This window comes from Crinia signifera, chromosome 11 (assembly GCF_055691185.1).
Source record: "Crinia signifera chromosome 11, ASM5569118v1, whole genome shotgun sequence".
NCBI lineage: Eukaryota > Metazoa > Chordata > Amphibia > Anura > Myobatrachidae > Crinia > Crinia signifera.
Genome location: NC_139227.1, coordinates 50,704,749 through 50,732,216, shown reverse-complemented (window position 1 = coordinate 50,732,216; position 27,468 = coordinate 50,704,749). Strand labels below are relative to the sequence as shown.

Here is a 27,468-nt window from a genome sequence, read left to right as displayed (position 1 = left end):
GCGGTCCATTAGATGGTTGGGGGGCTCAGGTTGGCTGCCACTGCTACATTTAGCAGTAACTATGGGATACGACCATAGCCGCTTGCAGAGAAATATGTTACACTGGAAATTGGACGTTTCCCTGCGTGCCAAATGCCAGAACAGGAAGATTATTTTTGATAAATGAGTCCCTGTAGAAAACCTATTATAACAAGCAGCGGATGTCAGGCTCAAAGTACACAGCTTTCTCCATGCCGCGTGAAATCAAATCTCCTGAATGGCTTCTTTCATCGGGGCCGTGGGTAAATCACATAGTGAGACGGGACAATGTTGTGCTTATTCATTATGAAATATACCAGGTTTTTTTATACCAAATTTCTAAACCAGTCTCCAAACCTACTGAATGCTCCTCTCGCTCCGCCACATGCGTGCAAAGGGTTTGTGTTCTTGCGGAGGTCATTATATATTGAACACACAACTTTATCAGTGCAAAGTTAAATCCGAGCCATTGGCCTGATGGGTGACAGAAGCTTAGATATTCCGTGTTACTTCTAGAACATCCCCAGGGAAGTGGACGGGACCATGCCGTAAAGATGCAGCTCACCAATCGCTTGGACCTCCCATATGAGAGGATTTCCTAGAAGATGGGCCAGTAGGCCTGTCATGCATTATAAAACGTTATAATATTATTAGCACCGTCTACATCAAAACTCCACTTACATAATCATGAAACAATGATATCGCGGGACGTCATCTGCTTTTATATAATAATTCAATTAGCTGCGAGATGATATCAGTGTGCACTTGCTGGGCATGCTCCTGCCAGTTCTTCAATACACTCTCTCATTAATACTCCAAAATATTCAGATCTGCCCAGGTTCCTGCAGCATTATATTGGGCCCACAGGAACAGGGTCCCCATTTATCCTGCTCCCAGTGGTCTCTGAACGCTGTCTCCAACGCAGACGACATGCCGGTGACACTCCTGTAACACATTCCCATAAGTTCACCTTCCAGTCTGATCGCTGCTCAGTAAGGATCCGTGACCTTCCCCTTAATGGCGGAGACGTGATGCATACACAGCGCAAGATCATACAAACTGTTTTTATAACCCTCATTTGATATAAAACTCTCAATAATAAAAACAGTTCATATAAAGTTGAGCGCTCACTCATGTGATATGTTACAGGGTGATTATAAAACACAATTACATACACTTTGTTACAAAAGGAAGAATGGGAAGGTTTTGTCTCCCCAGCTGGGTGGTCGGTGGGTGCAAAGAGCAGAGGGTGAGAGCAGGGTGTTAGCCATATTGAAAAGATGCCAGACACCTGCACCCCTCTCGCCCAGCGCTGTAGTATTTAATGCCCGTTATGCTCTGTAATACTGCAGTTTGGCACCATAAGGATCCCATTTTTCAAAGCCCAGACCACCTTCCCATAGGAAGGAGTGTGGTCCGGGAATTAACTCCATTCAGATGGTGAAGGGTCCCCATACTAGTGTATGACATATTTCAATGATACCGTTGCCTGAGCAGGGAACATCATTTACCAAATAAAAGCTCTTAGTCCATAGATGTGCAGAATTGAATTGCTGCTGTAATTGGTTGCTTCATTTCAGAGATTTGTGGCAAAACATCTGCCGGCCAATAACAATGCATCACTATTGTGTTCCGGAAACTGACAGTTGCTGAAATCCATACCTCCCCAATATGACCCTCTCCAGGAGGGACACAATGCTCTGCTCCTGGACTTTCTTCTTAATTTATGATTAAATTGTGTGTTGTACAGGTTAATTGATAAGAAAGGTGCTTCAACACAGGTGATGGCATACATTAAGAGGGAAGTGCAGGAACAGAGCAATCTGTCCCTCCTGGAGAGGGTCATGTTGGGAGGTGAGGAAATCTCCCTGTGCACCTGCTGGGTGACCTGGATCATGTGACCTACTCTGTAGTCTGGAAATGTGACAGTTATGTGCAGATATTACGTGTAACGGAATCCTATTTTAGATGAATGTGTTTCATGAACAGGACTCGCATGACCAGTGCCACGCATGCTACTGCATTACTGTAGGTCAGGGATATCCACATGCAACATTTAAAAAGCAGACTTAGCTTCAAGCAGGCATGCAGCAAACAAGGCAGTACTCCTTTCCATGCATGCTTCCAGATGTGCAGTGAATGAAGCGGTACTCCTTTCCCTGCACACTACCTGGTGTGTAGAGAACAAAGCGGTACTCCTATCCCTGCACGCAACCAGGCGTGCAGTGAATGAGGTGGTACTCCTTTCCATGCATGCTAACAGGTGTGCAGTGAACAAGGCGGTCCTCCTTTCCCTGCGCGCTTCCAGGTGCGCAGAGAACGAGGCAGTACTCCTTTCCCTGCGTGCATCCAGGTGTGCAGAGAACAAGGTGGTACTCCTTTCCCTGCGTGCATCCAGGTGTGCAGAGAACAAGGTGGTACTCCTTTCCCTGCATGCATCCAGGTGTGCAGAGATCGAGGCGGTACTCCTATCTCTCCGCTCTTCCAGGTGTGCAGAGAACAAGGTGGTACTCCTTTCCCTAAACTCTTCCAGGTGTGCAGTGAACGAGGTGGTACTCTTTTCCCTGTGCGCTTCCAGGTGTGCAGAGAAGGAGGTGGTACTCCATTCCCACTTCCAGGTGTACAGTGAATGAGACAGCACTCCCTTCCTACTTCCAGGTGTGCAGAGAACGAGGCAGTACTCCTTTCCCTGTGCACTTTCAGGTGTGCAGTGAATGAGACAGCACTCCCTTCCTACTACCAGGTGTGCAGAGAACGAGGCAGTACTCCTTTCCCTGTGCCCTTTCAGGTGTGCAGTGAATGAGACAGCACTCCCTTCCTACTTCCAGGTGTGCAGAGAACGAGGCAGTACTCCTTTCCCTGTGCACTTCAGGTGTGCAGTGAATGAGACAGCACTCCCTTCCTACTTCCAGGTGTGCAGAGAATGAGGCAGTACTCCTTTCCCTGTGCACTTTCAGGTGTGCAGTGAATGAGACAGCACTCCCTTCCTACTTCCAGGTGTGCAGAGAACGAGGCAGTACTCCTTTCCCTGTGCACTTCCAGGTGTGCAGTGAATGAGGCAGTACTCCTTTCCCTGCTTGAACCTGATGTGCAGTCCCATATTCTGGGATACAATGCAGCCGCCTCACCCCCGAGATATTCCCAGCCTACGTAGGGAGCAGCGCAACAGGAGCACAATACCAGTCCGTGGCACAGACGAAGGCTGCAGGAACAGGGTCAGAAAAGTTCAATACTGAACAAACCTTGTTACATGTGACTGAGACTAATTCTGGAGGGGCTGCTGTGCCTCACATGAGATTTATTAACCAGCCGAGTATTAGCTCTATCTGCTTCACACTTCTCAGGATCTGCGGGCCTCTCACATGGTTTTAATGGAGAACGCACAGAAGCCACATGACCACGGCGAGCGCTGTGGGGAGCAAGCAGTGAATGACACAGAAGCCGCATAAGAGCGTTGTAGGACTGTACCCACAAACACATCAGACTGGGGCTGTGTAGTCGGTTTCTGTTTATTGCATTGTACAGTTTGCCTGCTAAGGTGCGGCCAGTGGGGGAAACAAGTGCACAGGCTCAGTCCCACTCTGCATCCGCCTCCTCATCCTGATTGTCTTCTCGTGGGGGTTCCTGGAACTGGATATTGGCTAGCATGTCTCTCATCGCTGCCATGAGTCTGTTCACGCCATGATTCAGGTCTCGCACGGCCCCGGCCTCATCGCCTTCCGCCACGGCCTCTCCCTGTGAGACAGTGGTAAGAACATTATTGGAGAGCCCGTTGCCTCTCATCCCAACCCCTCTCGCCTCCATAACTGGGTCATAGATATATATATATATATTGGCGTACACACATTTAATGAAGGAAAGGTTATGTTATGGGCAGGTTCAGTTCTGCGCGGCAGGCTATATTTATAGTTTTCAGGGTCTAACCTATTACCTGCAAAGTGCAGCCTCGCACCTACGAGATCACTGTGTATAATTGGATCGACCCCTTTAATGTTAAAATTAATATTATCAGAGCTGCAGCTGTTTCCTCTTCTCCACCTATCACTGCACAGGAAACCATTAGCAGATATACAGATGTATTGGCAAATGCTGGGCAAGGCTGGCATAGATACAACGGACTTGCATTAACTGCCAATACCAAGAAACAACAGGAAGACAGTGTCTGATACCACACTGACTGCAGTGCTGCACCCTCTCTACACACAGAATGTTTCTTTTATTTTCCAACTTCCGTAAAAAAAAATATTTTAAAAAACAACCAGAAAACAAGTTTCATGCATAAACTAGTTGTCCACATAAGAGTGACAGCACCCTATGTATAAGGCAGGACTGCCCGGTCACATGTAGCCGGACACATCACTCATCTCCGGATATACTCTGTGCTGCTCGGGACCCTGCTCCTCTCACTATATAACTATCAGTCTGTGGCTTCCCGCTGCCCCCATTCCCCTCCTCACATCATGTCACTGCCTCTGTCACATGCAGCCCTGTCCTCACTGATACATCATTCATTTCCTGATATACTCTGTGCTGCTGTAGGACCTTGATGTTGCTAATTACATAACAATTTAGGGACAATACAATACACATGGTACAAGTGTGAGACCTACCTGTAAGTTAAAGTTTGGCAAAAGGGATCTGAAGAACAGAGAGAGCGTCCCCTCGTTAGACGGTCGGTTGGTCCTACAGGTTTAGAAAGAGGTATTATACAAAGAGACAGTTGGACTCCCACAACGGCACTGTACGAGACTCCCGATGACAGAGAATTAATGTTATATCTTCATATACAGCACATTTATACAGTGTCAGCCACACCGCTACTATCCGAAGTGCTATCCGTCCCTTCCCCTCACCCTCAAACTCCCCGGCACACACCCACATCCACCCATCAGGGATTACCAGGACCAGTCTTGTGTCAGCCACTTACCTCTGCTCATGTCCGAGAATTCCTACCGTGTGCATGTTGGTAGATTCACAGGTGCTTTCCTGACATAAGGCATGATGTGTTATGACAGGGGTTATCAATTGCTCCCAGCAGGCCATGGTTTTCAGATTTCTTTAATCATGCCCTAATAGTGCCGAGTCAGTAATTATCCCACTTTTTTATTCAGACAGAAATCCTAAAAACATGACCTGTTGGAGACACTTGAGGGCCTGAGCTGAATAGCCCGCTCTCTATGACAACAAATCAGAGGTTTTACAAAAGCGGAGACTGGAATAAGCGCGAACACCTGTAATGCCACAGTAACATTGTGTCTCATTCACATCAGTCCCTGCACCGGCGGAGCTTACTATCTATATTCCTTACCACAGGGTTATTCTCCTATGCCACGACTCAGTTATCCTGCCGGTATTACCAAGCAAACAAGGGGAGAACATACAAACTCCACATTGAATAATACCCATGGTGCCAACTGTGCTGCAGCCTTCATGTTATTACATACTCTGAGTGCCCGCACAGGATCCAGTGAAGAAGAAGAATCCATTGTACTCACCTTTCCGGACGTGTGTACGACACTACAGAGTCCAGCGGGGGAAGCGGATCAAAGCTGAGCATAGGCTGTGATGTCACTTCCTGTAGGCGGGACACAATTACAACTGTTTGGCAAAATAGAACTTTTCAAAACTAACATAATTCTTTGAATGCTGAGTACAAGAGTCTTAGTTACAGCACAAGGTCAAAGCAGCAGCTTCAGGTCTCCCCCCAGTAAGCTATGTATTACCCACCCTAAGTGGTAACAGGGTGTGAGAAGCCAGAGGAAAGGAGTAAATTGGAGAAAATACGTATATTCAAAGCGCCAATCACTCCAAAGGAAAAACCAAACTGGTTTTGGCATCTAAAGGATTGGCATTTAAGAAATACAGCCATTCTCAGAGAATGTCCCGCTCCTCCAGCTTCTTGCCCCCTCTTACATGTGGGTGTGGTATAACACCCCGACAGTCGGGATTCCGACAGGCATTAGCCCGACTTCAGAATCCCGACTGCGCAGCGGGGGGAGCGCAACTAAGCCCCTTGCGGGCTCGCTGCACTCACCAGGCTGCGGGCGTGCTGCGCTTAACACGCTGCACTCGCCACCTATTTTATTCTCCCTCTATGAAAGTCGTGGACCCCCACGAGGGAGCAGTCGGGATTCCAACATTGGGGTAATGACTGTTGGAATCCCAACTGTCGGGGTGCCCTCCGGCACCCCTTACATGTACCCCAGTGGGCCTGATTCGAACGCAATCTGTCAATGTCCCATGCTGTGCTCGCATAGTCACAGCACCTCATGTGAAGCATGTGCTCTAGGAATGTATTGGGCAATCCTGGGCAGGGGGTAATAAGCCACAAGGAGCTGGGCGTGTTATGAGCAGGTCATGGGTATGGTGCAGGAGATGGGGACTCTGCTGCTCCCACTATATAACTCTCAGTCTGTGGCTTCCTGCTGCCTCCATTCCCCTCCTCACTACTCTCCTGATATACTCTGTGCTGCTGAGGACCCTGCTCCTCCAACTATATAACTCCATTACCCTCCTCACATCATGTTACTGCCCCTGTCACATACAGCCCTGTCTTCCCTGACACATCACTCATCTCCTGATATACTCTGTGCTGCTGGGGACACTTCTGCTCCCACTATTTTATGCTCCGTCTGTGGCTTCCTGCAGCCTCCATTCCCCTTCTCACTCATCTCCTGATATACTTTGTCCTGCTGAGGACCCTGCTGCTCCCACTATACAACTCTCAGTCTGTGACTTCCTCGTATGATTTGTGTACATTGCAGGTCACACTCCGGACTAATCCAAAAGAAGCAAAAAAACAGAAGCAGCTTCGTCCAGCTCAGAATCCATGTATGCATCAACCCTGATTGTACCCCTACAGGTAACACACAGCACCCCAGGAGGGATTACGCAGCAATGTACATTATAGAAGGGGCAGTAAGGGCGCCGGAGAGTCACACTGTACAGCGGCAGCCTCACCGGAGAGGTATCATGTTCCCCACCATCTATACTGCCTCCTATATCACAATGGCCCTTATTCAGATCTGATCGCAATAAAAAAAAATCTCAAAATGGGCAAAACCATGTGCACTGCAGGTGGGGCAGATGTAACATGTATAGAGAGAGTACTTGTGTGAGTTATTTTGTTTCTGTTTCAACACACCCCACCCAAATTTAACTCTCTGGACATGTTACATCTGCCCCACCTGCAGCGCACATGGTTTTGAGAACAAATTTGTACTGCAATCAGATCTGAATAAGGGCCAATGTGCGGCGTCCTGATACACATGAGACAGACCTAGGCCTATACGTGCCCAGAACCCCTACATACAACAGGAAAGTGGGGAGGTCACACTGTGCCGGCCCCATACTCACCACTGGCAGCGCAGAGTTGGCCCCCTTGATCTCAGACAAGATGACATGACGATGCACGTTCCTGGGGGCGCTCTGATACCGAATCTTCCTCCTGGCAATGGAAACATGGATATTTATAGATTAGGGAAACAATATGATGTCTTACATGATCCTGCAGCACGGGGTGATCCTGCTCCTCCCGTCCAAATATAGAGCGCTTTCATGTCATCAATGGGCTGTTGTGCGCAGTTGTCTGCCCTGCCCGGGGGCCGAATCTGTAACCCTAGCAATGCCGAACCAAGAACTCTCATACACAAGTCATTATATACAGGATAACACACCTCCACCGACAGCTAGGAGCCGGTACACGCACCCATTAAGGGTGGTGGTGATCTGTTATACCGCGGACAACAATTAGTCATCATATATGGGATAACGCAACTCCGACAGCTAGGAGCCGGTAAACACATCAGCCAGGACCCTATTAAGGGCGGCAGTGATCTGTTATACCGCACACAATAATCAATCTGTATATACGGGATAACGCACCTCCACTGACAGCTAGGAGCCGGTATACGCATCAGCCAGTACCCTATTAAGGGTGGCGGTGATCTGTTGTACCGCGGACAACAATCAGTCTCTATACGGGATAACGCACCTCCACCGAGAGCTAGGAGTCGGTACACGCATCAGCCAGGACCCTATTAAGGTTGGCGGTGATCTGTTGTACCGCGGACAACAATCAGTCTCTAAACAGGATAACGCACCTCCACCGAGAGCTAGGAGCCGGTATACACATCAGCCAGGGCCCTATTAAAGGCGGCGGCGGCGATCTGTTATACCACGCACAACAATCAGTCATTATATACGGGATAACGCACCTCTACCTACAGCTAGGAGCTGGTACACGCATCAGCCAGGACCCTATTAAGGGCGGCGGTGATCTGTTATACAATGCACAACAGTCATTATATACAGGATAATGCACCTCCACCGAGAGCTAAGAGACGTTATACGTATCAGCCAGGACCCTATTAAGGGCGGCGACAATCTGTTATACCGCACACAATCAGTCACGGGATGTGGTGTTAGGGTGCGGTGGTGGTCGGTGTCAGGCTGCGGGGGATTTAGGGTGCGGTGGTGGCGGGTGTTAGGCTGCAGGGGAGGAGGGGTTAGGGTGCAGTGGTGGCTGGTGTCAGACTGCGGGGGGGGAGGGGGGGTTTAGGCATCAGGTAGGGAGGGTTAGAGAGGTAGCGGAGGAAGGTAGAGGAATATATGCTATGTTCCAGCTTTATGTATTTGTTCCCTGCCTATCCAGTGCCAGGAGGTACTGTTGCTACTGAAGATGCTCTCACCTGGCCTCGCACTCTCTCACTATTGGCTTGTTGCTGTCCACCATGCGCAGCACTTCCCGCACATTCTGCTCCAGCCAGGCCATGATCACAGGCTCCTTCCAGAGTCCTTGGCATCGCCCGATATACAGGGATATGAGCTGGGACAGGGCGGCCGGCTGGCTGGGTAGCAAACACATAGACAAAATACATAGAGATCTTATAAGAGCTTGTATATAGTGATAGGGTGGGAAAGGCTTCTAATATACAGAGAATGGCGATCTTAGCCAATCATCTTGGATCTTTGAACACATATGAAATAATAAACAGTTTTTAGAGCCAATCACAACAGGGAAGACGGTCACGATAGGGGGGTACCTGGCACATGGGGATAAGAGATAATGCTGCTTTCAGACCGCAAAACTGGCTTTGACCAGGTATTTTAAAACGTTTCTAAAAACGGGTCTGCCAGCTAAAACCCCTTTCACACCGCATGTCTTTAAACGATATTTCAGTGCAGTTTTTGTTCCTTCACAACACTGAACCCGTTTTAACCCATAGAAAACAGTGGATGAAAAAAAAACGGGTCTGAAATGGGTAGGACCCTGCTTTATTACCGTTTAGAAATACCAGTTCAATAGAACCGGTAAATTCACTCTGCACCTTTCAGACTGCACAAATTACCGTTTTAAACCGGGTAAAAAGTGCGGTCTGAAAGGGGCATAAGTAGCCCAGACCGCAAGGTGCCCATACACGTTACAATTATTGTATACAATAATACAATATCGCATCTCATTGCATCTCTGTTTTGCAATGAGATGAGATCTAGTGCTGCACATACTTTTTGTACTAGATCTCATCTCATCGCAAAACAGAGATGTGATGAGATGCGATACTGTATACAATAATTGTAATGTGTATGGGCACCTTAACAATGGGCAATAAAAAGGTGTACCTGTCATGTGGGGGTTAGAGGCAAGTACCTCAGACCTATCGCTGTGAGAGTACATGATGTGTACCTGGCACATGGGGATAAGAGTTAAGTAGTCCAACGCTTTAATAAAACCCTGAAGTTTGGCTGCCGGACAGCATCACATCCCACCCCAAATCTTTGCTGCCATTAGAGGATAGTTTTTTATTAATACTGCAAGTTTTTTTTTTTTACCTTATTTGGGCAACAGTTCCAAAAAACGCATGTGAAGCAACCGTGGTGTCAGGCTGAACCCCGCAGGCGTCGAGCAGTGGCAGGAGAACTGGAGAAGGGAGAGAAGAGAATGGGATGTATCACTGTATGTAATAATGATCACACCTATTACAGCGGAGTACTACCGGCCTTGCGTCATTGATCGCGCACTGCGTTCTCATACGTCCGTACATTCCTCTATTAATAGACTGCAGGTGCTATCGCTGCATATGAAGATATCCAGTTGACATAGAAATGTGTAATATAAACAGCAACAAGGACATATAATCTCCGTTATATCAGCTCACAGAGGAGAGAACTTATAACACGGACTTTCACATTGTGCCCATTGGTTTAGTCGGGTTTAGCCGTATTGCGCATCTAAACCCGACCATAATGGCTGGATGACTAACCTGTAACCATACACCTGTGGCTGGGCGACTAACCTGTAACCATACACCTGTGGCTGGGCGACTAACCTGTAACCTTACACCTGTGACTGGGCGACTAACCTGTAACCTTACACCTGTGGCAGGGGGACTAAACTGTAACCGTACACCTGTGGCAAGGGGACTAACCTGTAACCGTACCCCTGTGGCTGGGGGACTAACCTGTAACTGTACACCTGTGGCAGGGGCACTAACCTGTAACCGTACACCTGTGGCAGGGGGACTAACCTGTAACCGTACACCTGTGGCAGGGGGACTAACCTGTAACCGTACACATGTGGCTGGGCGATTAGCCAGTAACCGTACACCTGTGGCTGGGCGACTAACCAGTAACCATACACCTGTGGCTGGGCGACTAACCTGTAACAGTACACCTGTGGCAGGGCGACCAACCTGTAACCGTACACCTGTGGCTGGGCGACTAACCTGTAACAGTACACCTGTGGCTGGGCGACTAACCTGTAACCGTACACCTGTGGCTGGGCGACTAACCTGTAACCGTACACCTGTGGCTGGGCGACTAACCTGTAACCGTACACCTGTGGCTGGGCGACTAACCTGTAACCGTACACCTGTGGCAGGGGGTCTAACCTGTAACTGGCTGACTAACCTGTAACCGTACCCCTGTGGCAGGGGGACTAACCTGTAACCGTACACCTGTGGCAGGGGGACTAACCTGTAACCGTATACCTGTGACTGGCCATCTAACCTGTAACTGAGGCTGTACAGTTACAGTTTAGCCTACCAGCCAATCACATGTACACATACATTACAGACAGCGTATTGGTCACATCAGTCCCTGCCCCAGTGGTGCTTACACTCTATATTCCTTATCACATGTACGTACATTACAGAGAGTGTATCAGTCACATCAGCCCCTGTCCCAGTGGTGCTTACTCTCTATATTCCCTATCAAATGTACACACACACTCACATTACAGAAAGTATATCAGTCACGTCAGACCCTACCCCAGTGGTGCTTACTCTATATATTCCCTATCAAACGTACACACACACACACACACACACACACACATTACAGAGAGTTTATCAGTGACGTTCGCTCTGTCATAGTGGTGCTTACTCTCTATTTTCCCTATCACATGTACACATACATTACAGAGAGCGGATCAGTCACGTCAGTCCCTGCCCCAGTGCTGCTTACACTCTATATTCCCTATCACATGTACACACATTACAGAGAGCGTATCAGTCATATCAGCCACTGCCCCAGTGGTGCTTATACTCTACATTCCCTATCACATGTACACCCACATTACAGAGAGCGTATCAGTCATATCAGCCACTGCCCCAGTGGTGCTTATACTCTACATTCCCTATCACATGTACACCCACATTACAGAGAGCGTATCAGTCATATCAGCCACTGCCCCAGTGGTGCTTATACTCTACATTCCCTATCACATGTACACCCACATTACAGAGAGCGTATCAGTCATATCAGCCACTGACCCAGTGTTGCTTACACTCTATATTTCCTATCACATGTACACACACACACACACACACATTACAGAGAGCGTGTCAGTCACATCAGCCACTGGCCCAGTGGTGCGTACAATCTATATTCACTATCACATATGCACACACATTACAGAGAGCATATCAGTCACATCAGCCCCTGCCCCAGTGGTGCTTACACTCAATATTCCGTATCACATGTACACACACATTACAGAGAGTGTACCAGTGAGCATACACTCTATATAATGGCTTCAGAGAGGGCATATAAAGCAGACTGTACAATACATGGGACACATACCTCCTGGGAACATTATTAGAGCCTGCTGCAAGAGGTGTGATGCCTGGTCATAGACACTGCCCTGCTGCTGCTCCGGTACCTCATCCTGCTGGCTGTACTGCAGCACAGCCAGGGGCACAGAGAAGGCAAAGTTTGGCAGCTGGGATAAGTTCCGATGACTCTGCAATGTGATACAGATCTCACGTTAGTATGACTACAAGTCCCAGCTGCTGCTTGTGTGCCTGATACTCAGATTCACCCAGACCCAGCAATGTAGCTGCCTGACCACTAGGAGGCACACCTCACACAGTGCCAGTGATGACCGAATGCTCACTCACCTCCCACTCCTCATATATCCGCCTGAGAAACCCGTATTCGCGTGCCCGCAGAGACAAATAATCGATCAACAGCAGCATACACAGAGGGTCATTTTCTGGGTCAAGACTGGAAGCAGAAGAGCGAGAGAATCAGCGAGGGAGAAAAATGGGTCAATAAACGTCAATGCACAAGATACAGGAACCGGCTGGGGCGGCTGCACAGAAGGTGGATTTGCTACAGTGCAGTAAATAACACATGAGTGTCCATTCCCAGGTGTGACAGAAATCATCTCAGCCCCTCTCCTACCGGGTGCTGTAGCGTACAGAGAAACAGAACAATAAACAACGATGAAAACATTACGCGCAATGAGATACACGTTGTATGTAGAGATCAATACACTGTTACCTGCCAGGCAGTTACCGATCTCTACCAGCTTGCAGGGTCTCTATTTCACTCCCCCCACCCCCTTATTTTCTCCCTCTCTTTCCCCCCACCCCCTTATTTTCTCCCTCTCTTTCTCCTTCTCATTATCTCTTTTCCTTCCTCCTTCCACCTTCTCCTTATTTCTTTCCCACAACATTTCTTTCTTTTTTCTCCCCTCATTTATTCATTTATTTATTTTTCTTACACTTTTGGAGGAACTACCAAGCTGTTTTGAAAATTCAGATACTTCATTGAAGAATAATTATTGCTACTTAAAAATCCATGTCTTGAGCAAATGGTACTCACCTTGGAACATATATAAATCAGCACTAGGGTGACCAATCCAAGGACCAGGATCGGTGGGATCCCTAGATTTGGCCCCTAAAATGCCAGTATTTCAATCCTGGGATTGGAGTTTCCAATCCCAGGATTTGGGGATTAGACTGCGCATGCCTTAATTGGGGGGTTACCCACCAGTGTTCCCTCTAAGCTGTGCTCGCGTGCGTGCGCACACAACTCGACGGACAGACAACAGAGTGCACAAAGCAGCAGTGGTCCCTTTTTGCAGTTGTGAACTCAATTAATGTGTGTTTCACCCATTAACTACATTGTGTGCTGAATTTTTAAATGTTTAATATCATTTTGAAGTAAAGCTAACACAAATGCTGAACATCATTTTCCAGTTATATATAGGTGACACACAAAAATAAAAGTTTCCTTCCAAAGTTGCACAGCCAAAATCTTTTGCCGCACACAGTCTTCGTAAAATTAGAGGGAACACTGGTCCCCACTCCCTCAGGGCCCCTGGCCAGGGTGACCGGTCAGAGGGCTGAATGCTTTGGCCGGGGGGACTTGTATAAAAAGTCTCCCCCCCGGCTGTGGCATTACCCTGCTGGCTGGTTTGGCCTGGGGCTGGTTCTTTAACTACGGGGGACCCCTAGTCATTTTGTCACCCGTATTTTGGGAACCAGCCCCGGACCTGGAGCCTGGGGCTGGTTTTAAAAAATCAGCGAAGCCCTTTCAGTGGGGGGGACCCCATGCCGTTTTTTTTTTTTATGGGTAAAAGGGGTACCCCTTTCCCACTGCCGAAAAAATGTTTTTTTAAACGGGTAAAACTCGCTTTTTACCCATTTTAAAAAACCCAGTATTTTTAACCGGGTAAAGCAACTTGGAGCTTTCCCACTGCAGCTCTACCCATTTAAAAAGCCTAAAAAAATGGCAAATTACCATTTAAGAGCTGCAGTGGGAAAGGGGTATCAGTCTCATGCCGGGCAGCCGCTCAGACACTACCCAGCTTCTCCCGTCCCCAGCAGCCACACAGCACACCTCATCCTGGGCGCGCTGCGCTCCCATCTCCATCAGCTTGTCCACTCACCCAGCTTCACCACCCACCGGCCCGGCTAAAGGCTTCACCGTCCACCCTCCCAGCCGCACCACATAGCTTCCGGACGCATCGCACATGTAAGTAAATATGCGGGGCGGCCTGGGTAGATTTTTTTAATAGGGAATTAGGGATTAGGCATCCCTAATCAGCACTGTCTGATCATACTGTAACTAGGTCTATTACTCAGTGTACAAACAAATCTGGTTACATTTATTTTTATTACATCAACAAACAAAAAACATTTCGCAACCCCCTCGAGTGATAAGTTTTGAGAGAGGAAATAAATATTTATCTACAGATTTTTTCTAATTGTAGTTTTGCAAAAATAAAAAATAACTGCATTTACTACGGTTGTGAATAATTATTTAATTGCTGTTATATTTATATTTAATTATTATATAAAAGTTAATAATTATATGTTTTCTATGTGTGTCTTGGGATAAGTGTCCCACAATCCTGTTTAATAATCAATACTATTAAACGTTAAGTTTTATCTTTAAAGATTGCCCCCAAACAAAAGAGAGTGCCTTTCTTCTCTCTATCATGCATTACCGATCCCCTCAGCTTTGCCACATGGCATACATAGCTGGGGCGGCAAGTGTGCCCGCAAATGAGTCACGCGTGTGTCATACGGTTACAGAACCCTCATGTGGTCTACACACGGTGCTATCTGACCAGATCGCTTAAAAAATGCCCCTATATCGCTCTGTGTGGAGGGGCCATAGCGATGTGCAGCCCCGTGCGTCACTATTAATATCCTGCATGCTGGATAAATCTGAGAAAGCCCTGGCCCTGACAGATCTCTCAGCACAAAGCGCTGTGCTGAGCAATCTTGCTGAGCTGTCTGATTGATCTACCCGATTGGCCAAAAAAATCGCTGTAGTGTGCGGGGCACCCTAAGTGCTATGACTGAATATTTCAGTCACTCAGAGCTTTATCTTGTGGCGGGAAAGGAAGGGGGGGGGTCCTCTTGTGCTCCCTGTGTGTAAGTATCTCATAATAATCATGGCATGGAGTGTGCACTCACCTGAGGATAAGTTTACAGAACTCCAGTGCTGTTCTTGGGCATCCTCTCTTCTCCAAGAACATCATGTGTTTGAAAAGAGCCAAAAAAAAACCCCTGTGGGCAAAGAAAAGAGTAAACCCAAACGGCCATTACCACTGGCAACAGCTCAATGTACAATATGATATAGTAGTCTCCTGCCTTTCTGAATTAGTATTACAGACGGCTCATATAACTACTCTGTGCTTTTATTGGTCCCTACCCATTACCCTTATATACTCTGTGCTGCTAGGGACCCTGCACCTGCCGTTATATTACTCTCAGTCTGTGGCTTCCTGCTGCCTCCATTCCCCTCCTCACAACATGTCACTGCCCTGTCACATGCAGCCCTCACTGACACATCACTCACCTCCTGATATACTATGTTATGCCGGGGATCCTGCTAGTCCCACTATATAACGTCTGTGGCTTCCTGCTGCCTCCATTCCCCTCCTCACATCATGTCCCTGCCCCTGTCACAAGCAGCCCTGTCCTCATTGACATGCATCTCCTGATATACTCTGTGCTACTGGGGACCCTGCTCCTCCCACTATATTACTCTCAGTCTGTGGCTTCCGGCTGCCTCCATTCCCCTCCTCATATCATGTCCCTGCCCCTGTCACATGCAGCCCTGTCCTCATTGACACACATCTCCTAATATATTCTGTGTTTCTGGGGACCCTGCTCCTCCAACTATATAACTCTCAGTACAGTATCGAAGCTTGACATAAACAGTATCCCAGTGGTGGGAACAGACCTGTTTTCTGGCCGGCAGTAGTCCAACCTGCACGTACCACTGGTGAGGCTGAACACAGGATGGAATGCACACTCCAGACTGTAGAGGGCCCTCTCTGAAAACAAGACACGTATTACCCTTTACACTCAAACAGTCTTTGCACTCACGGAAAGTCTGTAAGACGTGATACTTACCAACCAAGTCTCTGGCCATTTCCTGGTCTTCCTGCAGCCGACACACATCACTGAGCTGCAGCAGAGAGTCCACGTGGTAGGGGTTCATCTGAAGGAGCAACTGCACCAACGGGGTAAAAACCATAAATACAGCATGGAACAGAGACAACGAATCAGGGGAAACAAGTAAAAGCAAATAGGAAGCAGCAAACATCTCAACAGTATAGGACAGACCCAGCCCATCCATTGCTTCACAATTCAGGATGTTCCCGCTGCAGAATGCATTAGTACAGATAGGTAGGCCTAGGCTGGACCGGGGACGGATCACGTACCACTATGTTGTTGGGATCCATGGACTCCACTGCATCCAGGAACTTGAACTGCACCTGCTGGTAGTCTCGCTGATGCTCGAAGGTGAAATACTGCACCCCTCGCTTTGTCTCGAGAAGACTCATAGTGATGCCTGGAATGGAAACGGCCAAGTGGGACATAAAACCCCAGAAAAATTGGGTTCTTACAGTCAGATATCAGTGGGGAGCGAATATGGCGTGTCGTTACCTTGGTGTATCAACACAAGATGATGTCACAGCATCCGGTCATTATAGAGATACTGGACTGCCCTGACAAGATTGATGTATTCTCAGGATGGGATCCCTCAGGTTCCAGAGTATCCCTAATACAGCCCTGTCCATTGTAGTCCACCATCAACTCATAGGGAACACTGTTTAAGGGACCGGGGTTCTTTTAGGCCTTCAACAATCCTTGAAAGGTCTAAACTAGGCCCGACCCCCGACAGGTTCCATCACAGAAATACCCCAGGAACTCGCTCCCACTCCAGTATTCACCTCCAATACTAGGGATGGACAGACTGGGACTCAAGAACTGCTTGAAGGGTTTCAGCCATGGACTGTGATGGGAGCCATATTGTCCTTGATGTACTCAAGAGTGGCCCTGACATGGACAGAACTGTGGACAGCTCCTGTTAGGGCCTAGCTCCCCTTTCTTGGACATGGATCCCTGGCAATCACCGTACACACCCCATGACTGACAATGTACTGAGAAAAACATTCACTTATCACCCGCTTATCTAGCCAAAGACCTGAGGGAAAGGACACTTCCCTGAGAAGATGCAGCGCTGGTGACCCTGGGAAGACAGATCTTCTGGTTCTATAAGTGGACACCTTCACTTTCCATTGTGCCAGTCAGTTCCCCGCTCCTCCCAGTGCAGCTAAGCGACCAGAGCGATTGAGGTGGCGGCATAAGTCGAGAACTTTGTGATGACCACCCTTAGGTAGATTCAATCCAAATTCTCAATTCATGTGAAGAAGGACTGGTGGTATCTGATCCTCCGTCACTAGCTGTAGTGACATATGACATTCTGCTGCCCCCCCCCCCCCCCCCCCCCGTTATTATTAAGCACCTCCTTACAGCACCACTGCACCCTTCTCAGTTCTCCACAGACCCCAAACTATCTTCCCTGTATTAATATGTGTAATACGGAACACCGTGCAGCCCTCACGCTGACACATCTGTCCCCCACCGGCAACACCTGGCCTTCACTACACCCCAAATTACTCCACTCTTGGGCAGTCCCCTCAGTGCCACAAGTATTCCCATACAGCAATGGCGTATCCATGTCCTGCTATTACTATACATAGATATGATCTACCGCTGGCTGCTGGGGACATAGGATAGACCAGTCATTGTTTCTCCTCTGTTTACAATCTTCTGAATACCAGGGACAGGACTGACAATGATTCCACACATCTAGACGTAGCTACGAATCCCAGGAGGCTGTCGGGGGGATAAGCAACAAACCAATACCATCTTATGGTGGAAATAGGTCTCATGGCACCTATAAAGTGGCCAGGTGGCAACAAGACCAATCAGTGGGGGGTAGAACCTGGGCATCCTTGTGTCCAACCTGGGTGCGGTATATGATGGTAAGCAATAAGTTATTGGATATGGGAGACTGCAGGACCAGCTCTGATTCTAAGCAGATATGACACTTTGCCGACGGCCTGGCAATGATCGCCGACACCAGAGAATGTCACCAGCCACCCTCATGTCTGTCACACGTTAGTACTAGCTGCCAAGTCCGGGCTCTGTGTTAGACGGTCTATAAATAACCAGGACTTGCCAGTATATCCAGGAACGCTGGGTCCCTCATGCCAGCACATGACCTCTCATTTCTAGGAACAGCGGAACCAAAGCTTTAGGCGCCCAGACGCTTTACTAATAATAACACAACGTGAGGCGCGTGCGAGGCGTTATCACACTGCGGGTTCTAAGAAGAGCAATAACCAGTTGTTATATAACATTATACTGTACATTGTGGGGGGACGGGGGGAGGACGGACCTCAATGGGCAGTGAGTCCTTCGTCTGCCCGTATCTGCACAGGGAAGCGGGATCTTGCACAAAAAGTATTCCCTTCAACACAGGGTAGCTGGCACGGTTGTGTGAAATTGGGCATTCGGCCGGGCAAAGTGTGCGAGACAGGGTGCCACTGCCGGTGTTTAAATGCCATGGCAATGCCAATTCGTATTCTATTGCCGGCAATGCGTATTCCTCCATATCAATACTTTATGACATTTAGTCATGGTTGTGCCCCAGTTACACATTCCTGAACACTTACTGCTGGGTGATGCCACGCGCTCCCCTCTGCCACCCTACACTTTCTGCTGGGTGATGCCAAGTGCTCCCCTCTGCCACTCTACACTTACTGCTGGGTGATGCCACGTGCTCCCCTCTGCCACCCTACACTTACTGCTGGGTGATGCCATGCGCTCCCCTTTGCCACCCTACACTTACTGCTGGGTGATGCCATGCGCTGCCCTCTGCCACCCTACACTTACTGCTGGGTGATGCCACGTGCTCCCCTCTGCCATCCTACACATACTGCTGGGTGATGCCATGCACTACCCTCTGCCACCCTACACTTACTGCTGGGGGATGCCACGCGCTCCCCTCTGCCACCCTACACTTACCAAACCCTGTAAGGACTCAGATGGGTATACTCGGGTTGTCAACAAAAGGTTGACAACTTTTTGCAATTTTTTTTTCTTTGGACTTTTCATGCTTTACGATCCACAGACTACAAGTGGAAATGGTAAGTAGTGGGTATACACGCTACATAAGTGGGGGCTCCATATCAACCAGCCTCAACATTGACACTCAAAAACAAAAAAACTCATGTCGGCCTTTCTATGCGTCTACCTTTTTCCTGTTGACAGTTTGTCAATGTTGACTTTTTGTCATTGATCTATTGACTGTTAACCCTTTGACCCCCACCAATCAGATGTTTGTCCTGTGATCACAGGACAAACTGATAACCAGCGTAGCAAACCTGCGTAGAAGCAGAGAGGAGCCGCAAGTGCAGATGGGATCGCAGTCACAGGCAGGCGCGGAGGGGATCGCAGTCACAGGCAGGCGCGGAGGGGATCGCAGTCACAGGCAGGCGCGGAGGGGATCGCAGTCACAGGCAGGCGCGGAGGGGATCGCAGTCACAGGCAGGCGCGGAGGGGATCGCAGTCACAGGCAGGCGCGGAGGGGATCGCAGTCACAGGCAGGCGCGGAGGGGATCGCAGTCACAGGGGGATGCGGTCATTTGGTCTACAGCATTATGGTCGACAGTCATTAGGTCGACAGCATTAGGTGGACATGGAAAAAAGTTGACATGGGTCTAGGTCGACATGGGAAAAAGTCGACATGGTTCTAGGTCGAATGGTCATTAGTTCGACATTCTCTAGGTCGACAATCAAAAGGTTGACATCCTGTTTTTGACTGTTTTTTGAGCCAAGATGTGCCGACAGGCGGTATTTCATGCCCTACCATCCACTAAGGCGTGGTGGAAGAGTAAAATAGTGCCAGACACATGGCGAGCGGGATGCGGTGCACTTTAAACTGTGTCCATGTTGACTGTGTTGACAATCTTGTAAAAAAACTGTGAAAAACCGGATGTCGACCTTTGGACTGTCGACCTAGACAATGTCGAACTAACGACCTGTCGAACTAATGACCTTTCGACCTAGAACCATGTCGACCTAGACACATGTCGACCTAATGACTGTCGACCATAATGCTGCAGACCAAATGACCCCAACCCGTCACAGGCAGACCGCAGCCGCAGGCCGGCGGGGAGGGGACCGCAGCCACAGGGGAGGGGATCGCAGTTGAAGGCAGGCGAGGAGGGGATCGCAGTCACAGGCCGGCGCGGAGGGGATCGTAGTCACAGGCTGAGAAACGCCCTGAAACTGTTTGCGACATGCCTGCATTCTGCCGCCCATCTGTGCACCTTACTGGTCATTCAATGTCGCAAGATGAAATTACATCACATCCAGGAGACATCACCCCCTTCCGTTCTATGATTCCCCCAGATGCTCACCTGTTTTACTGTATCGCGGCCAGGTGCTCTTTGGGGATGTGAGCCAAGTACTTCTGTGATGCGGTCGCTGCCTCTGACGCTGCCTGCAAGGTGGAAACATCACAGCATGACTACGGTGTACACTGGATACACACACACATATATACCAATATGTACAATGATTGTATCAATTAGCAGTTGGAAATTGCCATGGATAATTGTGCGTCAGTTTTAGGAACTATGGATATCATTTTGTGAAATATCTCCCAAAGCAGTACAGAAGTGTGCCCTATGCCAGTCCTGCGGTGCTGTAACATCATGCCTAGGGGGAAGGGACTGGTGCTGAGCCTGGCAGCTCCTCAGGGTGTTATCCCGACTGTTGGTCACAACATCAGTGCCCGAATCCAGACATCCAGCATCCCAGTCATAATTATGCTGGGGAGGGGGTGTTAGACTGTGGGCGGGGTGAGTATTATGTACTTAGACGGGGGTTAAGGTTAGGCTGCACATGGGGGGGGGGGTTTATATTAGGGCTAAGAACTAAAAGGGGGGTTAGATCTCATGTAGGAAGGGTTATGGGGTAGAGGGTAAGTATACTTACTCAGCCTGTCAGGATTCTGATCAGTGGGATGACACTGTCGGTCTTCTGACCTCTGGCATCCCATCCGCCGGATACTCAATCCGTTACACATACAGTCCCTTGGATGCAGTAGCGCTACTGGCTGCAGGGGGCCCTTCCCAGCTCCTTACATGCCCCAAGCAGGCGCTGACGGGCAGTGGGGGTGGTGTAGCCTCCACGGTCCAGCGCTCTGTGGATATAGTGCTGCTCTAACACCCCTAGATACAGCCCTGGGATTAGATGCTGCTCTAATATCAGCAATAAAGCAATGATCGGGGGACCCCAGTATGAGAGACATGGGGGGGAGATAACTTCCTAGCGACCCTCCGATACTGATACATTTTATCACACTCTGAGTGGCTGTTACAGGACGCCTTTGTCTTCATCTTCTGCACACAGGCCGGGAGCTTTATCAGCGTCCCATAAACCCTCAGTCTGTAGTTATTAGACGGTAAGCACTAGTCATGGAGCTGGATATATGCATGACGGCGCTCGTACCCCAGACGTCACAGATAGAGCACTCAAAATGTGTTCTAACCTATAGACAGCAATAGATTGTCACCTGGAGGTGACACCCTGCTCCCACTGTACAAAGTAATAACTTACCTATATATAAGGCACTTTATGCAGCCGTACCAAGCTATCGCTTTTATATCATACAGTCACCATTAATATAATCTGCTGTTCTCGCCCCTAGACGGACACGAAAGCAGGTGATGCAGTCTCTCACCTCTGGTCTCCCATCACCGCCCGGGAACCAAAGTATTTCTTCAGCTCTGTCTCTGGGTTTAAGCTCCTGGGAACAGGGAGAATCAAAGGGACAATGTCAGGCAGGCTGCTCCGTACAGCGATTGCCCAATGGGATTCCTATCCTTGTCATTATACTACACAGTACAGCACATTTAATAAAATCCCCTGCAGGCTAAGGAGGGGGAAATCTTAACCCATCATGAGCCCTGGAAATCAAACTCAGCAGGTTCAAGTTGTTGGCAGCCTTTTGTGAACTCTGGTATTCGCCCTCTTGAAGATAGTGCTAGGTGATTGCTTATTATAGTTTCTGAACACTAGTATTTGACCTCTTTTAGACAGTGTTAGTTATATGTTTAGTACCTTTTATGAACTCTAGTCTCCGCCTTCTTGCAGAAAATGTTAGTGATTGTTTAGTGCCTTATATGAACACTGGTCTCCGCCTTCTTGCAGACAGTGCTAGGTGATTAACAAGAAGCAACAAAATGTCCACTGCGGGACAGACAGGCACTGATTAGGGTTAAGATCCCAGCTGCTGTGTGGGGCGGGGTAGTCAATCCCACTGAAAGCAAGGAACAAAAATACAGTAACACTGTGCTACCATGAGGAGGAATAAATTCTATTAACCACCATGGGATAAAAAATACACATTTAATTCATAAATAACTAATTTTGGAATTTACAATGATAAACAACAATAAAATGATACTTTAAAAAAGCAATAGTTATGGCAGCATTTTTATGGTACTTTCTTGTTTTTAAAAGTATACCGTATTGGGATACCAGTCTCTCTGGATGCAGGTGTTAGTGGATATTGTCCAAGTCCCGTTCCTATGATGACCTCCAATTGCATAAGAAATGTTTTCCAAAGCTGATCTCGTACACTCACTATTTGTAGATGGATCCAATGGTATGGCAAATACCCAAGAGAGGCTGGATGGTAGTGAATGCTGGTAAACTGACGCGTTTCGCCAGTTCAACGGGCTTTATCATAGGTGATCCTCCTGCTGCCAGTGGAACAATATTTATAGTGTATCCAATATGGCAGTCGCTACCATCCAGCCTCTCTTGGGTATTTGCCATACCATCGGATCCATCTACAGCCAATCTCCAGCCCTGGACCAGACCTGTTCAATTCAAATCAGGACTCTCAGATCCCCAATCTTGGGTCACAAGCTCTTTCCTGTGCTGTAACCATTTCTCCACTCCAGGATACTCCTTGCCTATTACAAGCATTCAGCGAGTGAGGATCTACAAATAGTGAGTGTACGAGATCAGCTTTGGAAAAAAATTCTTATGCAATTGGAGGTCATCATAGGAACGGGACTTGGACAATATCCACTAACACCTGCATCCAGAGAGACTGGTATCCCAATATGGTATACTTTTAAAAACAAGAAAGTACCATACAAATGCTGCTATAACTATTGCTTTTTTAAAGTATCATTTTATTGTTGTTTATGATTGTTTTTTTTATAATTGTAAATTCCAAAATGAGTTATTTATGAATTAAATGTATATATTTTTTATCCTATGGTGGTTAATAGAATTTATTCCTCCTCATAGTAGCGCAGTGTTACTGTTTAGTGCTGGGTGATTGTTTACTGCGCTTTCAGACTTAACCATACTAGCCGCCACACTGACCTGGCTGTGATTTGTTTGTTGCTATAGCCTGATAATATATCCTGTGTACTAGACTCCCACTGTGATTAATAACCAATGCTTTTGCTCAACTGTATATTGGCACTATAGAAGACACCTGACCAAGCATCTGTCTAACATCTTGCTATTGGGATACCTGTGTCGAAAGTAAACATCAATAGAACCAATGGTTTTAACATTGGTAAAAAAAATAGTAAAGTCTTCAATATTAGGTCAGAAACACTGATGGGTTCTGATATTATCCAATGTTTGTACTTGTTTGAGGTAAACTAGCTACGTGAGACTCCAAGCACTTAAACTGTTGGCTGTCAATCATTGTGCAATGAATGTGCATCTTGTTATTCACTGTAATCCCCCTGAATTTAAAACATACAATGTTTAGCAAGCCACAGTCAGGACTCAAACTCAGAGCCTCACATACTATAGTTAGACATCTAACAAGGAGCTATTTGCACTGGCATAGGAAGCCCAGTAATTCTAAGTATATGAAACTAGTAGTATCAGTTACTTTAAACATTTGCAGCTAAGCAGATCTATGTAGGGTGCAGCCATCTATGCAAGAGCAAATATCTTTATGTGTTAGGTGTCTGACTGTAGTACATGAGGTTGGGAGAATAGTCAGGTGAGGATAACTAAAATGCACATATCTCCTGTATGTATGGAAGCCAACCAACAAGCCTGCCTGGGACCCCCCCCAATACATCCGAACCCAGGACTGTGCAGAAGGACTATAAGGTCTTTGAGACCATTCTACTAATCTATTGCTGGTTACAGCCAGATCACAGCATGCTAGTTGTCCATACACCTGTATTCCTGCTGCCACTACCACTTGGGTTCTTCCGTAGACTATCTGGGTAACTATCAGTGGTGTCACTTTGGCCCTTATTCAGATCTGATCGCAATACAAATTTGTTCTCAAAATGGGCAAAACCATGTGCACTGCAGGTGGGGCAGATGTAATATGTGCAAAGAGAGTTAAATTTGGGTGGGGTGTGTATAAAATTAAATCTAAATTGCAGTGTAAAATTAATGCAGCCAGTATTTACTCTGCACAAAATAACTCACACAAATCTAACTCTCTCTATACATGTTACATCCGCCCCACCTGCAGTGCACATGGTTTTGCCCATTTTGAGAACAAATTTGTACTGCAATCAGATCTGAATAAGGGCCTTTGGCTCTACCACAAATATGGCTGCCTCGATTGTGTGTAGCTGACGGATGTTCTGAATCAGAAACCACATCTCTCACTGACTTTTACCTGTGCTCCACATAGAGCAGGGGGCGGCTGTCTGCACTTCCGCTATTCTGGCTTTGGACGGTGAAGCCATTGCTGTTTTCTATGCTCTCCAGAATACTGTCAATGTTTTCAAGATCATCTCCACCCTCTAGAGCGCCATCTGGCTGCAGGGGGGAGAAACGCAAACTGGTCAGTTGTGAAAGGCTGCATTTTATATATAACAACCAGAGAGAACTGGACCTGACTGGAAACGCTACCTGCGCGTCGGCTGATGCCGCCTTCTTCGCTTTCCGCTTCTTTTTCTTCTTTTTTGCTTTATTACTTGCAGCAGCCTAGAAAAAAGTCATTAATGGTGTATTAACTAATGCGTGAGGGAACAATATACGTCACTATGAATAGGAGGTCACGTGCAGCCATTTTGTAGTCTAAATCAATATAAATAAAAATAAATCAGTACCAGGGACATATTACCACACATGCCACCAGGACCCAGACGCATCTTTTGGAAGATGCCATGTGATATAGTAACACTCATTTGTTCTTTTCCAAGATGTAACGGTTTAGTGAAGTAATGCGTGGCATGGGATAAGCGCACTGTCAGCCATCTTGGAAAATAACCAAATCCCCAAGGACGGTATTTTCCGTAGTCTCGTATGGTTTCTGTATCTGGGTAATCTCCATCTGTAATTCCTACTCATATCTAAGGTTGAGCCACGTGTCGGAATGACACGTCAGCGTATTCAGCATGGAACATGATGCATTAAATGGTCTTTAATAACAAACAACACTGACTTCCGATCCATGATGTAATGATGGTTCCTGACATGTTATCGCCGAGGCTTATGCGCAGTCAGTGTATGCAAGCCGTAATCAGCAACTCGCAATTTTCCACCTATTAAAGTGGCTGATTCTACAATCGCTGCACTCGTACGGTAGATCGCCTATGATCTGGAGTCAGGAAAAGGACAGGTAAACCTCACCGGAAAACAGAAGGTAGAGCGGCCATTTTCCTCCCCTGAACTAGTTATTCACGATAATGCAGAACAGCAGCTCACTGGGAACCAGTGACATCACCAAGAAAAGCTACGAGATTGCAGAATATCAATTCCTAGGAACCGCTGACATCACTGAGCACCTTAGTACAATAACTGTGTCCTAGTGAGCTTTGATTGGACAGGACGCTATATAACCACTGGCAACACTGAGGCGACAGACACAGGCAAGATAGATGCTTCAATGGGACAAGAACACAGATCATTTTAATAGATCATTTACATTACATCATGTTCTCAAAGAAACTTTTCCTCTGCAAAACAGAACAGTGATTTCCTCCAGAACAGAATAAGAAGACACGTTACCTCTGCTGACGCTGCAACACTCCCACCATTTTGCTGGTTCTCTTGTCTATCCAGCTCCTCTTCATCGCTCAATCTGGACTGAGTCACCTGCCCATTGTTCGGGTCACTCTGGGGTTCTTCATCGGTTTCAGTAATCTGTGACATGATAAAAGTCTCATTTCAATTACATATAAGGTCAGCGAGACGTCTAAAAGGACACATATGAACTACATACTGCACGGATAACTCATCTGCACTTAGAGCAGAGGCCAATAGTACAGCACACGCGTGTACCCACTGAAAGCCATTTATGACGGGATTCTCATGTACACTTATTTATAATGAGTGACCTGCAGTTGTGTGTCTATGTGTGCAAAACAGGGGCCCCCGGATCAATGGGGGCTATGGCAATGTGCATTGGGCCTTTATGCACTACTGCATGCACCAGCTTCTGTGTGTGTGTGGTCTGAAAAGGGCAATCCGTGGAATGAAAGTTGTTCTGGAACAAATCCACAATATGACACTAGTACACACAGGCTATAGCTGTATCACCTTTATTTACTAACTTCTACGTACAGCAATCTGACCTCCACCTTTTTGTGGAAGATATCCCTGTGTGTACAACTAGGGGACCAGAGGGAACTAGGCCTGTTCTATGGGGTAATAAAAAGTCACAGATGGCATATCCATATACTAGGCTGTTTTCAGCTGCAGTTAGCTGTTCCCCCACTAGGTGGCAGCACACATCAGCTGGAACGGGTTACTCATCCTCCGCAGGCTACATTTAGCGGTTCCCCCACTAGGTGGCAGTACACCCCAGATGGAAACCCCGGCCGGCTGCAGCTAGTAGTTCCCTCACTAGGTGGCAGTACACACCAGCTGGAACGGGTTACTCAGACCCCGTTCCTCCAATAGTTTGCGGTTTCCCCGGTTTTTCCGGCTGGATGGCTCGGGCTGCTGGGGTTCCTCCTCGGGGCCCTCCGGCTCCTCCTGCCCTCTCTGCTCCCCGCGCAGCCTCCTCAGGGCACGGCGGGACATGGCTCTCCCTAGCAGCAGCACCGGGCGGCGAGCACGTACTGCTCTGCTCTAACGAAGGGACGAGCACGGAAGGGACAGGTCTGCGCATGCGCTCTGCCGAGAGCTCTGGACGTGTCTTTACACACCGTGCCGCCGCCGCCAGATGATGCTGGAGCAACGTGTAATCATTGTATGCGCAATGTGCCTACGGCAGGCAGAATGATAAATAGGCGAGAGCGGCACACACCCGCTTAGCCAGGGCTTGATGAAACTCCCAATTCCAATCAAAACACTACAGTTTACTGCAATTTTGGGCCTTACTCCTGCA

At 47.8% G+C, this 27,468-nt stretch overlaps 1 protein-coding gene across 1 annotated transcript; it reads right to left on the bottom strand.

Annotated features, from left to right (window-relative positions):
* Positions 1-3,509: 3,509 nt before the first annotated feature.
* TCF25 (TCF25 ribosome quality control complex subunit) lies at positions 3,510-27,263 on the bottom strand. The gene is made up of 18 exons (XM_083165418.1): positions 27,000-27,263; positions 26,145-26,279; positions 25,044-25,118; positions 24,808-24,950; positions 21,868-21,933; positions 20,540-20,622; positions 16,487-16,617; positions 16,176-16,275; positions 16,003-16,096; positions 15,231-15,323; positions 12,417-12,522; positions 12,100-12,259; positions 9,850-9,937; positions 8,709-8,867; positions 7,375-7,465; positions 5,514-5,593; positions 4,629-4,701; positions 3,510-3,753 (listed from the first exon to the last, which is right to left on the bottom strand). Exons 1-18 carry the CDS (start codon positions 27,159-27,161, stop codon positions 3,589-3,591), a joined length of 2,004 nt encoding a protein of 667 aa, XP_083021544.1. The 5' UTR covers positions 27,162-27,263; the 3' UTR covers positions 3,510-3,588.
* Between the last annotated feature and the right edge of the window lie 205 nt (positions 27,264-27,468).